The sequence below is a fragment of the Motacilla alba genome, chromosome 12, assembly GCF_015832195.1.
Source record: "Motacilla alba alba isolate MOTALB_02 chromosome 12, Motacilla_alba_V1.0_pri, whole genome shotgun sequence".
Taxonomy (NCBI): Eukaryota; Metazoa; Chordata; class Aves; order Passeriformes; family Motacillidae; genus Motacilla; species Motacilla alba.
In genome coordinates, this window is record NC_052027.1 from 19,257,053 (window position 1) to 19,274,540 (window position 17,488).

The window sequence follows — 17,488 nt, forward strand, 5'->3', positions numbered from 1 at the left end:
GGGCTATGGTTTTTCACCCTTGCGGGGTCCCGCGAGGCTGAGAGACGGCTTTGGAGCTGTTAACATCCAGCGACGTGTCTGACATGTGCACGTGGATGTGTGTGACCATTACACCACACACTGCTGCTGTGTTTTAAGATAAATATATCTCAGGAGTCTGGAATTGCTCGTTTTAGCTGCTATCTGGGTTATCTGCAACGTGCTCTTTAACTGGTACTCTCCTCTAGCTTATGTGGAAAATCAAGATGCTTATAAAAATAAGACTAATTAAATACATTGACAGAGCACATTTTGCCATTCTGTTCTTTGTACCAAAGATCAGCTAAATTCCATCCTCGTCGTTTCAGGTTATAAAACTGCGACATGAAACTCTTTTATGGCAAAGAGTGAGAGTTAAATTGTGCCGTAGGTGCAGGAGGAGAGCAACCTGATTATCTCTGAGCCTGCACTGCCAACCAGGCCAGCTTGGCTTGAATTGCCTCTGAACTCAATCTGGTTTTGGGGGCTCCACAATTATTCCTTTTCAGGTCTGGATATATCTTTTTGGTGATCCATGGTTACCTTCCAGCCAAGAGCAGAGGTTTGAGTACTCAGGCTGGAGCAAAGGCTTTCTGTTCCTGCAGCCCTGAATTAAGCAGGACACTGCATTCTTGGATGTTGACCAGCCAGGACAGAAGAGCTGTTAAAGGGATAATAAGACATCACTGTGTGTATGCTTTCATGCTAATTATATTTTCAGAGCTGAGAAAAACACTTAGGTTAGTTGGGAGGAAGAATTGCTAGAGATGTCAGTCTTTAATATCTATAATTCATTGTATCCCGTTATTTTAATGGAAAACTAAAGGTGCTATTTCTATGAAGATAATTTTAAATCAGCTATTTAACTATCCTTGCTAGAGATCATTGCAAACATTTTTCTATTAGCTGTTATTGTTGCTGCTTGTCATCACAAGCCTTTAACTGCTTTTAAAATAAAGAACTTCTCAAACAAAACCCACAAATTGTCACATTATATTGTTAGGCTTACATGAGGGATCTGTGATGAGCTCTGTCACATTGTGAAAGCTGTAAGCAGTGGTTTGAGTGTTAAAATATTTGGTTTTCTTTGATTAATCCCCAGACTCTATTTGGGTTAACACCTCTTTCATGCAAAGGTAAAACAGGAAAAACAAAATGGGTTTGAGTCAATTCCAATTTGTATCTGGCTGTATTTGAGAGTGGTTCATCAGAGAAGAGTGCTACGAACACTCTGGACAGTCTCTTACCTATTACTACTCTAGCAGTGCCTAGAAAACAGTACTAAAACCTGGGAGAAAACCCTCTAAACTGGCCTTGGTTGCAGTTTCCTGTTCTCTCTGTTCCACAGGGAACAGAGTGAAATTTCACCTCCACCAAACCGAGCTGCAGAGCCCTGGGTGCAGGGGGAAGGCTGTTGGCAATTTCCACATTGGAGTTGGGGGAGAGGGCTGGGTTATGGTTCAAAGCAGCTGCTGGAGACTTGAAGTTTAAAAAGAAATTAAATTCTGACCTTCTAAATAATCATCTACAGTGATTTCACATGAAACAGAAAAAACACGAGGGAGATCCTAAAATCTGTTCCCCACTCTCCTGCAGTGCTGGAGAAGGAGCCGAGGGCAGGGGCTCTAAGGAAGTTCTGAAACTCTGTGAGGACACAGTGAATTTACCGAATTCTCTGCAGTAGCAAGCATGCGTTCCCACTGGGGACGTGGAACAATCACCAAAATTGCTCATGAAAACCGGGATGACTTGAGTTATGGCTCGGTGGGCATATTGTTTATACTGTGTTCCAAGAGAAATTTTCCAGCAAATTTCAACATTTTGTATTTACAATGCAGGCAGGATGTTTGATGTGGTAATGCTCCTTTTGTGGTACAGCCTTTCCCTGGTTAGATTTTGGTTACGAGAATGTTTAAGCATCTGTAGTTCTTGATATAATTTTATGGCCTGCTCATTTTACAGCTGACTCAGCTGGAATGGGCTGAGTTCTTTCAGACAAGAAAAGTAGTGATATATTGTAATTTCTTTTTAAAGAGAGCTATTTGTTAAATATTGAAAGATCACCTTTTATAAGAAATATAATATATAAAAATACAATATATGCATTTACATACATATATACATATACATATATACATATATATACATATATTATTTATATATATACACCTATATATAATATATACAAAAACCTACTTATTTGGGGTTTTTTGGTTGTTTTTTTTTTAAAGTAATAAAACCATGTTCCAACACTCAGCATTACCTGACATAGCCCCATAAATTTGATGCATAAATTCTTACTTGTGCACATTTAATCATACATGATCTGTGACTCTTGAGTTTCTGAAAGCAAGCTGCTCTTGTACCAATCTAATAATATTTTTAATATTTTGAGCTTTCCTTCTTGAGAGTACCTGAGTGTTTATGTTTACAGAAGACACAACATTTTGTCCTCTCTGTGGATGGGGTGGGGATCTTTTAACCCCCAAAGGCCTGACACAGATAAATGGGTGGGTGTTTTGAAGCCCATCACCAGTGAAGAGATATTCCTGCTGTCCAGGAATTCCTGCTGGCAGCCTCTCTTTGCCATGTTTGTGTTGTGTGTGAGCAGGAACATGGGACACATGGACAGAGATGCTCTTTAGGGTGATGGTGAGAATTGGGTTTAATTGGGAAGTCCCACATTGTTACAGTGGGGTTTTCCTTCTGTGCTCTCCTCCACCCTCAACCCTTTGTGCTCCCAAGCAGCAGTGCTCCCAGCCCTTGGAGGACTCCTGGAATCTCAGAACGTGATGTCACTTAGACCTATTCTAGCAGAAATTTTGCCTCTGCCTGGTGACCTTTTTCTGTAATAGCATGGGGTGGCAGCAGAACCATCGAGTTATAAGGAAATTACTGACAAATAAACAGGGATAAATTCGGTGTCCAAAACTTCTCCAGCCAAGGATCTGTACTGAGTACTCCTTCTAAGCCTGCAGAGCCTACCCTTGCTATGAGGAGAATTGAAAATGTCTCCCTCATGGTGACTCCCAGCAGTGAAATAGTTTCCGTTCTGCAGCAGCTCAGCAGTGCTGTGTGACTCTGTCACGTGTGACGTGCTCCTCACCCTGCGCGGGTGCCACCTTTGTTATCAGCCAAGTTCCAAAACAAGCTGTGGAGAACAAAAAAATTGTAATTGTATTCATGAAGTTTTCCAAGTTAGGCATTTTGAATGTTAGAAACCATCAGCTGTTTCCAGTTCCTTCCAGATGACGCAGTTGTGGAGACTGGCCTCTTTGTCCTTTGAAATGCTGTATTCATATACACAGCTTAATCATCTTCTGAATGAATGAAGTGCAAATCCTCCTCTGCTTGGCTTCTGCAGGCTTTTATCAACCTTAGTCACCCATCCTTTTCTCCTTGTCTGTGCTCTGTAGAGGATGAAAGGCAGTCATTGCAGGGATTGTATCTCATGGGGTGTGAGGACACACACACCACTCCAGAGCCGTGCCAATTACAGAACCGATTTCTTAAACCCAGCTGGAAATCAGTCTCAGACATCAAGGAGTGGCTGATGAGACCAAACTCCTCGGTTTATTTGGCCAATCCTCACAGCCAGCCCCCTTGTTTTGGATATCTGTGCAGCCCTGAGCTGCTTGGGGACCTGCATCACCTTGGCTGGAGCTGCACCTTCAGGAGTGCAGGGTCAGGGAGTTTTTGAGTGTCTTTAGGAGCATTTGCACCCCCCAGGATTCCTGCCTGGCATTTCCAGTGCAGCCAGTCCCACAGAGCAGCAGGGTGCACATGAACTGGGGTTTACCAGCTGGCCTGAGGCTGCGTGTCCATGAAATACGGCACAAAGTGCTAAAGAATCAGTAAAGAAATGCCTGGAAATCTGCAGAGTTTGCTGGCTCCTTATTCTTTTTATCAGACATCCTAAAATCTGGGCTTTCATTCTCCTTGTGTCTGTTTGGGGTCCCTGATGTTGTCACAATAGTAGGATTTTTTGATGGTAATTTTCCCTGGTACAGATTGCTGAGAGAGCTCAAGTTATTTTAAAATATTTGGGCCTTTAAAAATTATGATGCTGCATATCATTTAGGTAGGGGAATGGTAGGGAAAAAGACCCACAAAGGGATTTGATTTCATTGTTTTGTTTTACCTAATATACTTTTTTTCCTTTTTTGTTTTATCATGCTTTGATAGGATGAAGTCATAGTACAAAGTTATTAGTCCAATTTAAATTTACATTAAAGTTCATCATCACTTTAGGAGAACAGAAGGAATAAAACCTCAGTCAAGTTTCAATATGAATATTGAGCTCTGACTTTGGGAGTTGTAGTAGCAGAAAATTCCAGGCATGTCTAAAATTGATTAATAACCATAAAGAAAACAAATGGAGATTGTATTGCCCGGTGTCCAGAATTCTAATAACGCCAGGTTTCTGCCAACTGAAAACAATTTGAGTCTTGCACCTTCTGACACTTCAGGACAGAAAACTTGTATGGAAACTCTGGGAAGAGCTGGCAGTAATTGGCAGCTTGTTTGGAAAATCTCAGCCCATCCCTTGGAAAGGGTGACAAATTCCAGGGAACTTTTGTCCCTGTTGGATTCAGCAGCCACTAGGTGCCAATGTTGGTCCACTTTCAGAGCAGTCAGACCAAGCAGTGCTGGGAGGCAAAGGAATCCCTTCGGGGGCTCTGAGTTTTTGCTGTGCACAATTTGTGTCCTTTCATTGCCCCTTTCAGAGAATTCACAGAATCACAGAATTCACAGAATCACTGGCTTGGAAGAGCCCTTCAAAACCATCGAGTCCAACCCAGCCCCAGCACCTCAACTGCACCCTGGCACCCAGTGCCACATCCAGGCTGTGTTAAACACACCCAGGGATGGTGACTGCAGCACCTCCCCGGGCAGCCATTCCAGAACTTTATCACCCTTTCTGTGAAAAACTTTTTCCTGCTATCCAACCTGTATTTGCCTTGGTGCAGCTCAAGGCTGTGTGCTCTGGTTCTGTCGGTGCTGCCTGGAGACAGAGCCCAGCCCCAGCTGAGCACAGGCACCTTCCAGGAGCTGCAGAGTGATAAGCTCACCCCTGAGTCTCCTTTTCTCCAGGCTGAGCACCCCCAGCTCCCTCAGCCGTTCCTCAGAGGGTTTGTGTTCCCAGCCCCTCTCCAGCCTCGCTGCCTCCTCTGGACTTGCTCGAGGGTCTCAAGTCCTTCCCAAACTGAGGGGCCAGGCTGGACACAGCACTCGAGGTGAGGCCTCACCAGTGCCAGGTTCAGGGGCAGAATGAGCTCCCTGCTCCTGCTGGCCACACCATTCCTGATCCAGGCCAGGAGCCACTGGCCTTCTCGGCCACCAGGGCACACTGCTGGCTCATGTTCAGCCGGCTGTCACCAGCACCCCCAGGGCCCTTTCTGCCTGGGCACTGTCCAGCCACACTGTCCCTTCAGGCTGTAATTGCTGCTGGTTCAGTTTCTAGCTTTTGATAAGTGCACCTGAATGTTAAATTACTGGGTTTTGCAGTGTCTTTGCAAACTCAGGGAAATCAAGAATACCCTCAGTTCTAAATGCTCTGCTGTCTTGAGGGCAGCCTTTGGTGGTGTGGCCATTGCCATGACCTTCCTCTGCTTTGCCCTGGTGCTGATGGGAGAGGGTTGCAAAGGTCGATTTTATTTGGATGTGTCAGGTTCCAGAGTCTTTCTCTGTGGCCGAAGGAGGCAGTCTATAAATCTTTGTCAAAAAATAAATTATTAGTTAGGAGGTAAAACCCTTTTGACCCCGAAAGAGGAGACAAGAGAGATGATTCAAGGAGAAAGGGGAGGCTGCAATCCATCCCTGCTGACACTTCCTTCCCTAGAGATCAAGGTCATTTAAGAAAGGGCCTCATTTGAATTTTTTCCCCTTGGACTAAGATGAATGCTCTGTGTTTCTGTAGCCCTATTCCTTAACAGTGTTCCGAGGGAAGAGGTTTCAGTCCACTTTGCCCAGGAAATGTCTTGATGCAGAATGGCACCATTCAATTTTAATAACTCTGGATTGCTAGAGAACTGGATGCTTGCTGGTCAGACAAGCCAAGCCAAATGAAATCTGAGCAAAATTTTAAATGCTAACATTTCTCTTGGCTGAAATGAAGATGCCAGGTCAGGCAGTAGCTGTGACATCACTGGGATGAACACTGGGAAGTGCTGCTGGGGGAGGCACTGCAGAGGCCACGTCAGGAGCAAAGTGCCCCTGGGAAGGAGCTCAGTATAAATAGCAGCCATGTGGCCATTATGCAACTGGAGCAATTTGTTGTCACACACCCATTATTGAGCGTAATCTGAATTTTAGTGGAGTCAATCTAATGGCGAAATATTTACGTGGGTTCCAGCAACAGAGCTGCAGCACTTTGGGAAATGGTTTTGTGCTCTGGAGAGAAAAGGCATTAAGATAAATAAACGTAGCATTACAAAGCATTACAGTAAACTTAGCACCGTCAAAGGAGTCATTAGGTAGGAATTGTTAATATTTCATCTGTTGGCAGTGAAACTAAAATCCTGTAATTCAGGTATAAATCATAACATACAAGAATCCAGGAAGAACAGAAGTTTTATGAAGCCTCAAATTCTATTTTAGTAATTCCCCAAACAGTGCATTTAAACATAAATCAGCATGAGAATGAATGTGTATTGGCTAGTTAATTTAGAATACAGGAGTGGCAGCACACACCAGCCTGTTTCACTGCATTTGGTGTGTGATTTGTACATTGAATTAGTGTTTAGTTCTTACAGTTTATGTTTTCTAGTTCAAAAATAAAAGAAATTTCCTGTTCACCTGAGGGAATCCCTATTTTCCCTTGTCTTATTAGGCTAGGAAAAGTCTTGGTTTTCTGGTGTTGGAAACTTTTTCTTAGGTGAGTTTTTCTCCTTTTAGAGGGCGAGTTATTCTAGTAGTTTTCAATGCAGTTCCATATCTGGTCAGTGCGAGCAGAAGGTGTGCAAATAAAATGGAAAATGACTGTCATTATGTGACATCTCTCTTATTATTACTTGGCTGGGGTTTAACTGAACAGAAGCAAACATTTTACTTTGTGTTACTCATTTTCTGTGTAGTTAAATCCTTTGAAAGGGAGCACTAAATCTGAATCCTTAAATGCACAGCCACTTAACCAAATGATAAATACAGAACAAGCTGGTTAACTTTGCAATGCATTTTGTTCCTGAGAGCAAAGCTGTGCTTGGTCTCTAGCATGAATTTAGTGTGAATTGATTTTACCTAGGTTGCTGAGCAAACCTTAGGACAGGTTTACAGTCAAAGTCCTCTCAGGTTAGATATGAGCGTGAGCCCATGGAGATGTGTAAATTCAAATCTACTTCCTACACTCACTCACATGTAAGAGATTGTCAGAACAGAAAAATGCCACATATCCACCTCGTTGTAGTGTGTTTTCTTTTGTTTTATTAGTATGTTTATTGTTTGATTTCTGATTCTGTAATTCCCTTATGCTGTCCTTTCTCTGCCTTTAGAGTGGCACAGGTTTTTCATTTTGCATCTTATGTCTCTAAAACTAGACTTGCTCCCTCATTGTTATTTAGTTTAGTTAAGTGTTGTTTTTTCTGTTTGTTACCTAGCTACTCCCTGCTAAGTTTTAAACCCCCTACCCTTTCCCCAGAACCTTCTTTACTCCTCCTTCCATTAAATGTCAATCTCTCCCCAAACCTGCCTTCCCCCTAGAAACTTCCCTGTCGGTTTTGTATTTTTCCAAGCCCCATTAGTTCACTGAAGCTGTTCTCCTCCCTTGAAATTCTTCATTGTTTTATACATTGCATTCCCGCCTTGTGTTTCACCCCCAGGTCTCCTGATTAGTTAAAGAGTTTTTCTTCCCATGAGCCCTCCCCCCATTTATAAGCTGTTGTCTGCCCTGAGTTCGGGGTCCTGGGACTCTGGGGAGGGCAGTTTTGCCATCGAATGAAGTCACCCCAGTTGCACCCCAGGACCGGTGCTGCCGCCCTCTTGTTCCGCGCTGCGCCTCCGCAGGTGGCTGGGATTCAGCGGAGCTCGGAAGGGGGATCTGTCACACCCCTGTCACCATCTAGCCGGGACTGCCACACACCGCGTGGAGCTGACCAGCTGCTGGCAAAGGCTGGGCTGATTCTCAAAGCGTGGCTGAAACAAAAAGCTGCTTTCAGATTTCTTCCTGAAAAAGAAAGGCTGATGCACTTGGATCTCATTATTCATTTAACCTTCACCCGCAGGAGGTGGGATTTGAAACACGTGAGAAATGTATGTTCTTAAAATACCAACATCCTTAGAGCACGGGACAGGGTGCTCTAAGAAATCATGCAAATTCAGTGACCCCACACCAGTGGCAGGTACATTTTAGTGAAAATGTTGCAATTTTACTCTGAATAGGCATCTCTTCTAAAATTACTTACATCGCAGGCTTTTTGCTCCTCTGTTGCAAGCAGATGTTCCTGCCAGGGCAGGAGGGCTCGAGCTGGCTCCATTCCCCAAACCATGCCACCTCCTGCACTGTCCAGGTGCCCAGCCCTCCCTGGCAGTGCCACTTGGATTGGAGCTGCTGGCAGCTGCCACTGCCCTATCCAGGCAGGAGGAAGGTATTTCCCAATAAAAATGAAAATACATAAAAAAGCAGGCATATCAAGTGTCCATGGCAATGCCACTGTTTTTCCCACTTGCTTAGCTGCACCCTTGGCACATTTTGGGCAGCTCGTCCCCAGGCTCCCCTGCTCCTGCTGTGCTTTCCCAGGAGCTCCAGTGGCCCCAGCCACTGCTGCCCAGGACAACGGCGCTGTTGATTTCTTTCTGGATTTGGGAATCCTTCTGTCTTATAAACAAGCAGAAGTGCTTCAATTCTTTCAGTTCTGGTGCAGAAAAGAGTATTTGTAGCTGAGTGCAGCATTCAGCCCTGGAGTGGCTGCACCCAGAGGAGCAACATCAGTGCTGCAAAGCCAGACAAGGCAGAGCCACTTTGGTTTATCCCATGGGGCAGAGCTGGGCTGGTTTATTCAGCGTGCTCTGAGCTGAGGCAGGGTGGTTCTTAGGGAATGAGCTGCCTTGCGTTCCAGGGAGCTCCAGAGCTGGCTGTTAGCACATTAATAATGATGTGAATAATAATAATCATGTTCTGTCAGGATGGTGGCCCTGTAGCACAAAGGAGAGCAGCGTTTTGTGATGATGGAGCCTCGCAAACTTCCCTGGTGCATGAGCTCAAACCTGGAATAAACTCTAACTAAAGCCTGGCAGAAGGCAAGCAGGAAGCTGGACAGTTCAGCTTGAGCAATGCTGTTTGCTCCAGTGTTAACAAAATAGAGAATTTATAGGCAAAAAGGTAATTCACATACTGTGCTATTTAATAAATGAAACCTGAAAATATTCCTTAATTGGGTTTCAGTCTGCACAGAACTGCAGTTCACCCAGAATTGCTGTTCACACAAACCTTCTGTGTGTGCTACGGTGAGGTTTTGGTCAATGATGCTGACTCTGATGACTTGTCCTGCCCACTGTGGAAGCAAACCTCGTAACATTTTATTTTATTTTATTTTATTTTATTTTATTTTATTTTATTTTATTTTATTTTATTTTATTTTATTTTATTTTATTTTATTTTATTTTATTTTATTTTATTTTATTTTATTTTATTTTATTTTATTTTAATCATCCCAGCAGTCACACCTGTGTTCCCAGACTGTGCAGGCACATACAGCCACCAGTTTGCCCCTTGCAGGCAGGATGCAGTGACAGTTTCTGGGGTGCTCCAAACCCATTTTGGGAGTGCTGTCTGTGTGTTTCACTTTGATAGCCGATGTCTTTTCCTGCCTTTGCACGTTGTTAGCAGCTGTGGTGTTATTTATGCAGTTTCATGGAGTGTGTGGCTAAGCATGACACAGTGGCCCTGCCAGATAAACACTGAGTGTTGCTTTTGACCCTCAGCTAGTTCCGGCTGTCCCTTTTACAGAGGGCTTTTTTTCCAGATAAAATCCAAGTGGATGAAAAGTTATAAATACAAGGCTCTTTTGGTAGAATGTGAACTACAGCCATGGAAGAGATTCCCTCCTCTTTCCTCTTAAAAGGACAGAGAAGTTCTCTCAATTATTTTTTTCCTGTATTCTTGGCATCTCATCTGATGTGTTAGTTGGTGCAAGCAGAAATGTTCAGTAATTGATAATTTAAAAAATATTTGTACTAATGAAGCCATGTAGTAAAGCAGTTTACTATTCTATGCATATCTAGTTTATAGGCACAGAAGAGAGTGATAAGCTTTTAGAGTGAATGATTTATTTCATTTTGAGGAAACAAGAAATGTCATGTAGGAAATTCCATGAGCGATGCCAGAGTGCATTTCTTCTGTAATATTCTGCATTCGTACAGAATGGTGGTTGTCTTCTAAAACACTGAAAACCTCAGTGCAGGGGAAATACTCTAAAATGATCTCCAAAGGACAAGTTCTGGAAATATCTTAGAAATTTAATCAGAAATGTTTGGAATAGTGAAAGAGATCAAATTTGGGTCAATATGAATGTTCAATAAGCATCCATTATTTCAGTTCCACATAGAATGCTTTATCATTTTTCACCCTCCAGGAAATTCCATAAGATTTAAAATTATTTTGCTGATTATATTGCCATTACCAGTCCATCTTTAACTGTATTCAATCAGGGATGCATTCAGTGTCTGGTCTGTGTAATCTGGGTGGTTTTGGTGGCAGGGAGCTCCTGAACCTGAGGAAGAGAGGGCTGAGCTTTCCTGCACACAGGAATGGTCCTACCAAGCCCCCTGGGACACCAAGACATGCTGATGGGCTGTAAACTCACAGAGCCTGAGTGAGAAAAGAGTTGTTAAAATAATAAAATTGGTGTTCTTCTCCATTTATTAAAAAGTGTAGGGGTGTAAATCTTCTTTCTATAAGAGCTGAGAATTCAGTGGGAAAATGGAAAGTTAAATGATTTTTAAAAATGTGGAATCTGCTCTTCATATGAGCAGATGGCAGCAGGGTGGAAGTTGTCTGTCCAAACCTCACCAAGCTTCGTTTTCGAGAAAAATTAAATCCAACTCGCCTGAGGACCCAGGCTTTGGGCTTCTTTAGCACTGACTATTCAAACCAGTGCTACCAGTGCTCTTTTGTTGTGGAGCAGTTTGGAGTTTCTGCCAGGCTGGTGGCAAGGAAGAGCTCACAGTACCTTGTGGGTTTTGGGGATGCTCCTCCTCAGCCGCCGGCTCCCGAGGCTGAGCTGGCAGACCAGCTTTTTGGAGAACTTCAGAGCCCACGCCACTAAAAGGAGGGTAATTACTGTTCCCGCAATTAAAATGAGGTCTCTCCAGAAGAACTGGAGACACTTGGTTGGGAGAAGCCTGGCACAGACACCCAGATCGTTCCCAGTCAGCTGCCCCAGGGGCTTCATCCTCAGCGGAGCGGGGCTGGCGCACCTGAGCCGGGCGAGCGCGGGCGCGGAGAAATCCTGCAGCCAGAGCTTCAGGTACAGGATGTGACAGTCACAGTGCCAGGGGTTGTCCCACAGCCGCAGCTCCTGCAGGTGGCCCAGGCTGTCCAGGGCCCCGGCGGGGATGGAGGCCAGGCTGTTGTTGTGCAGGTGCAGGCTGCGCGTCAGGCGGGGCAGGGCGGGCAGGGCGCGCAGCCCCCGCGAGCTGCAGTCCACCCCCGTCCCCCACGGCTCCCCCAGGGACCAGCAGCTGCACTGGGATGGACAATCCTCCCCCAGGACCATGGGGAGCAGCAGGGCACAGCCCAGCACGGCCAGCAGCTCCATCTGCAGCTGCACAAACGACAAGAAGTGAGGTGTATTACTGTGGTTCCACAGCAGCTATTTCTCACCCAGGTTTAGGTTTCTGGAATAAAATCTTTGTGGAAGGGGTTTTACATTGGCCTCTGTGAGCCATTGAGAAGTTTGATAAGAGGTTCCATGTTTGCCTCTGAAAGAATTTTCTACCAAGGTCATTCACATAGAAACCATGAAAGAAAGAAGGATGAATAAGAGAAACCTGCAAATGCCTATTCCAATAAGCCCTTTGCTTGTCTCTTGTGACCAATGAGTAAAGTGTAAACTTATGAGCTTTGTAAGAGTGTAGAAAAAGCACACATGCTCGAATAAAAACAGGGTTTGAAGCCTTCTGGAAATGGAGTGTGTTGCTTTGCATTGTCTCTGTCTCAACTATGACAAATCTTTAGCTTTCTATATGTCCCACAGAACCACTCTCCCATCTTCAGCATAAATGTTGAAGACAGAGCACAGTTTTCCCTTTTTCTCTCTAGTTCCTTGTTTTGCATTCATAATTGTACAAAAATCTTTTTCTGTATGTCCCACAGAATCACTCTCCCCAACTTCAGCACAAACACTGAAGACAGCACAGTTCTTCCCTTTCCTCTCTGGGCCATTGTTTTCCCTTCATAATTGTACAAAAAATATTAATTGATCAAAATTCTGGGACAGAATGTCACCAGGAGATGATGAGAAAAACCAGTTTAGTTTCGGGCAAAGGTCTCTATTCTGCTTCCATATTGTCATAGATCTAATGTTAAAATTGTGTGTTTAAACCAGTTTTCAAAATGAAGCTTAAGGAATTAAACAGTTGTAAATATCTGAAAATCTTCTTTTTTTCTGAAGCTGAAATACTCATCTTAACCATCTCCTATGTATTTGCCAGTGAGTTGACAAATACCCTTTGGTTCCTCTCTGTGTCCTGTGCCACCTGCTGCTTATTTTCTTTTCCACGTGTTCTTCTGTAATTGCCCAGACTTTACTCTGCTCTTGATAGTCATAATTTAACTTCCGTATTGTGCTTCCACCCACCTCTCCCACCCCCAATTTTTTTTTTGCTAGGATGGTTCATTGACCAATTTTTGGCATTGGTACACACACTACATTTTGTTTTGTTCATCCTTAAAGCCTATTGCAGCCATTAAGATAAACTGAAATCTAGGACTGGGTATTCTGAGTATCTTTGCTCTGAACCCAGATACTCATCTGTGATTTTTCAAGAAATCTATCAGAGCTCTTTTTCCCAAAGTAAACATCTTAGAAGGACAGGCTATGACAGCCGGCTAAAATAAGTTAAGTGTTATTTAAGGAAAAGATTACCTCTTCTGATTAAATATAGAAACAGCAAGAAACCCAAATTCAAGCAGAAACCAGAACAGGGGCAGAAAAGGGAGAGCTGGGGAGGTGCCTGGCTGACACTTACCCTGTTTGTCCCCTCCTGATCCCTGTCCAAGGGCTGCAGTGGGGCTGGCAGGGCAGGCTGAGTGCTCCGAGCCCGGGGAAGCGTGGCAGGGCAGATGAGCTCTTTCCTCTGCAGGATGGGGCAGCAGCCCAGAGCTGCTATTTATGGTTGTGCCGTGGCATAAAGTGCTTGGGGTGGGTCTTGTGCTTGCTGCAGACAAGAAGAAATGCTTTGGGATTTTTGTTTTGTTCCTAGTGTATTTTTCCTATTGCATCTGACAGGATCTGAAAAATCTCATCTGAAATTTGTGGGGTTTTTTAATCTCCAGAAAATCTCCAAGTATAAAAGTTAGTTTGGGTCTGAGCTGCTGAGACACACAAGCCCCAGCAGATGAGGGAGATGAAGTTAGCCTGTGAAATTGAGTTTTTCTGTATTAGTCAGCCAGGTTTGTTTAATGTCTGCCTTCTCACCATTTCAATAAAACTTCTAAAAGCACACCATAACATCAAAATAACCATGATAGGCAGGTGACATCATTAAGGGATAGAGAAAGACAGGAACAGAGAAAGGAAATATTAATAATGTTGAATTGAATTGAATTGAAAGAGATGAAATTGTGTTGAAGTCACCCAAAATATAGTATTAAATTGGGGTCACCCGTGTTCAAAAACAGTAACTCCAACTGGTGAAAGGAAACTTTCTGAAATATCTGTGTGTATTTGGCTGCAAAGCCTGTAAATTAGGGTCATACAAGTTTGTAAGACACATGTATCTGTTCATCTAAACACAGAATGCCATGTCTGTGTGAAGGGAAAGCAAAACTAGGATTTATTTTTCAATTTGATTGGGTGTGCAAAGTTTGGGATGTACGTTTTACCAGTCATGAGCACACAAGAATTCCAGTGGCAGCTGGCATTTGGAAACCCAGCTGGCTGTGGGTCTGGTGCTCCATTCAGGCCAGTTCTGTGTAGTGTTGGTTTGGGGACAGGCTTGGAGCTCTGTTCTGCTTTTGGAAATGAAGCCCAGGCGAGGTTTTCATGTTGCAGATACGCAGCAGAGCTGTGGTTTTGAGCTGTCCTTTCTTTATAACCGCTGTTCCTGGGAGGAAAGGAAATTTCTGGTGTAGAAATTATCCCGGCCACAATTCTTGTTGTCTAATTTTTACTTATTTTAAAAGAACTTTTCTTCATTAGGTCTAATGAGTTACCAGGAGCTGGAACTTTGTTAGGAACTTCCTTAAGAAAATGCTTTATTGTGTATCTCTGCTCTTTAGCATTTGAAAAGGCAATTCAGACAGTGCCAGGGGGAAAAGAAAAATACTTCAAAGCCCGTTAGAATTCTGATCTTTTCTTTGAGATGAGGAGATGATTCCTCCCATGCTGAGGTGAGCAGTTCCTCTGCCTGTCAGGTGTGGGGTGGCTGTGAGTGCACTGCCAATGGTCCTCCCGTCCTTGGGGTGCTTCCCCTGCCTTTGGGGAGCACATGCAGGGATTCCATAAATGTCTGTGTGCCCTGTGCCTGCACAGTGTGTGCCACTGTGCCTTCAGGAGTGCTGCCACGGAATCAAAACCTTCCTGCCACAGTGAAATCAAATGCTGTGTCCTTCTGCACTGAAAACATTTGGAATGCCTGGACTGCACACTCCCATTCTGTGCTGTCCTCAATTAGTCCTGCATTCTTCCAGGTGTCCCAGGGGTAGCAGAGGTGTCCAGATGTGCCCAGCTGTTCCTGCTGAGTCCCCAGCCCTGTCCCCTGGCCAGTGCTCCAGCTCCCTGTGGAGCTCAGGGTGTGCAGGGAGTGGCTGCCAGAAGCACCAGGCATTTGCTTTTCTGATTTTAGGGCTGTAGCTTTTTGTAGGCCAAATGAGGATTCTTCATTTAAGAGGATTTATTAAGAACTAATTTAAAAAAAAAAAAAGTTATAATCTGCTATAATCTTGTTAGGGTATGAAATAACTTTTTTCCACAGAGAGAATCCATTTGAAGTTTTTGTGAATGGGAGAGGCTCTGTGTCCTCTCAGTGGAGAGGGATTTCTGGACACCCTTATGTCCCAAACAGCCCCTCTCTCCTCACCTCTCCCCTGATAGCCCTTTCCTCTGGATCAGCTTTCTTTGGAGCCTTGACTCCTCCAGTGAGTTCTGTGGGGGCCGTGTGTGATCACTCAGGGAGGAAAAGGGCTGAGGGAGATTACTGCTTTCCTTGTGGTTCAGAAAAAAGCTGCAAGCTGCAGATAAATGAGCAGATCAAACGTGTGACCTGCTGAGAGCAAACTCAGCCAGAAGATGCCATTATCTTTTCTAGTCCCTTTCAAGGAGTTCCAGTCATTTATTGCTGACAGTGACCTGTTCTTGACCAAGAAATGCAGGAGTTTTCTCAAGCACTGTTTCCATTCCCAGTGCTGAAAAAAGTGCCCACCTCACATTGCCAACGCACAGCTTCTCATTTAAAACCCCTCACCTTGATTAATTCTGTTCTTCTGTATTTTCAAACAGGTTGGTGGGAGCGACTAACCAAAACAGATCTTTGTAACAGGATGTGAGTCACTGGCAATTAATGAATTCTACCAATAAGCAAGAAGAAGGATAAAAAAAAAATCAATCACAAAATTCACTCTCACAGCAAGGAATATTGTTGGCAGAAATGAATTAAAGAGAAACTGGTTTCTCTCAAATCAGGAGCTATTATTGTCTGAAGGCCAAAATATTCCTCATACCTACTTCACTCTGCAGAACTGGCTGTCAAAGCCTTCTGAGTATTTCCACGTAGGAGGGCTCAGAGTTTCCTCCTGTCCGCATTTTTTCCTGCTGCACATTTATCGTGGTTTTGCTAATGGGGTTTTGCCTCTGTCAAATCCAAAATCCCATCTCCTCAGGCACAGGCAAATAAAGTCTTGTCATTTAGGAAATTTTTCTCCTAAATTACACTCCATTCATTTTATCAATAAATTCTCTCTCCTACTGCCTGTTCTCATTGAGAACCTCCTTCTTTGCCGTTTTCCCCATTCACAATTTCACCCAGTGATTGCTTATTTTCCCACTAGGTGTCATCCAAGTTATTTTGTTCTCAAATGCTGAGCATCCCCCCCCAGTCGGCCCTTAAGCTATAATTTCTCAGTTCAAAAGAATTGCCTGAAAGAACGAAATATTGTGTTCTTTTTAGGATATTGTTTTCCATTGTCTCCAAGATACAAATAAATCCGAGGTACAAAATGTGTGTATTAAGTGATCTGTCTACATCAGAGGGCTAAAAGCACATGTTTGTGTTTTATGGAACTCGGGGGGGTTTTGAGCCTGTTAATGAACATGCTCGTGGTCAATTTGGATTTACACTGGGCTGGGCTGGGCAAACTGGAGGCTCTGTGCCCCTTTCTGCCTTGCTTGCTTGGCTCTAATGAGAAGCAAGTCTTTTTCTACCTCTTTATGCTCAGTCACTGTCATTAAAAATACAATCCAGTGTTCCAGGCAGGCACAACACCACACTGCATTTATGGGAATTGTTTTATTTAGGATTGAGATTGAGCTGTCAGAGCAGATCTCCTGCTCTCTATTTTTCGTGTGTGCCTTTATATTAAATTAAATTGCAATATTCCCTCTGGAAATCCCTGGGATTGGTGCTAATGGAGGTTCAGTGCTTGGACCAGACTAAAGAGAGTCCAAAGCAGCCCCTCCTCCCCTGGTATAAATGGTTGCATGTGGTATCCTCAGTTCCAGATGATTTCACTGCTCTGTTCCAGCTGTTTGGGCCATTGGTTGTTGAATTCCCAGTGTGACAGAGCTATCCATGAATGTACCTTGTTCCCATGCTCTGCTAACTCTTCAGGCAAGGCTGCTAAAGGTGTTTAAGCATCTTTACCAATTTATTGCATAACAGCTGGAGTAGGGCTGGGAAATGCATGAGATTGTTCAGCACTCTGAGTGTTGTGGTGTGGTCCTTGCTAAAGGAGAGTGGGGACAAACAAAATCAGCTAAATCATCAGCTAAACTGTCCTGGCTTGAAAAGACAGGTGTCTGCTAAGGAAGGCAGGAGCCTCCCTTGGAATGGAAAATGTCAACCCCCTCCATCTGAATTGTTATAATGTTGAAATTAAAAGCCTCTCAGGCAAAGATATGGGAATAACAGGTCTTTACTAGGAAAACTAAAAAAAACCCCAAACAAATGTAATAGTAAAGAAACCCCAACACTGGCAGAGTCAGAATGGGACCCTGCCACCCTGTGGGTCAGGGTGGTGGCACAGTCCCATTCAGTGGTGGCTCAGCCCTCCTGCAGTGCCAGCTGTGGTTCTGCTGGATCAGGGATCCTGCACAAG

General features: G+C 43.9%; 1 protein-coding gene across 2 annotated transcripts; it reads right to left on the reverse strand.

Annotated features, from left to right (window-relative positions):
- Nucleotides 1-3,133: 3,133 nt before the first annotated feature.
- GP9 (glycoprotein IX platelet) lies at nucleotides 3,134-13,335 on the reverse strand. 2 transcript variants are annotated; one of them, XM_038149643.1, is made up of 3 exons: nucleotides 13,204-13,335; nucleotides 11,184-11,777; nucleotides 3,134-3,169 (listed from the first exon to the last, which is right to left on the reverse strand). In XM_038149643.1, exons 2-3 carry the CDS (start codon nucleotides 11,769-11,771, stop codon nucleotides 3,149-3,151), a joined length of 609 nt encoding a protein of 202 aa, XP_038005571.1. In that variant the 5' UTR covers nucleotides 11,772-11,777; nucleotides 13,204-13,335; the 3' UTR covers nucleotides 3,134-3,148. The 2 variants fall into 2 exon arrangements, with proteins under 2 accessions (XP_038005571.1, XP_038005570.1); XM_038149642.1 differs by lacking the exon at nucleotides 3,134-3,169 and adding an exon at nucleotides 7,288-8,148.
- Nucleotides 13,336-17,488: the final 4,153 nt, after the last annotated feature.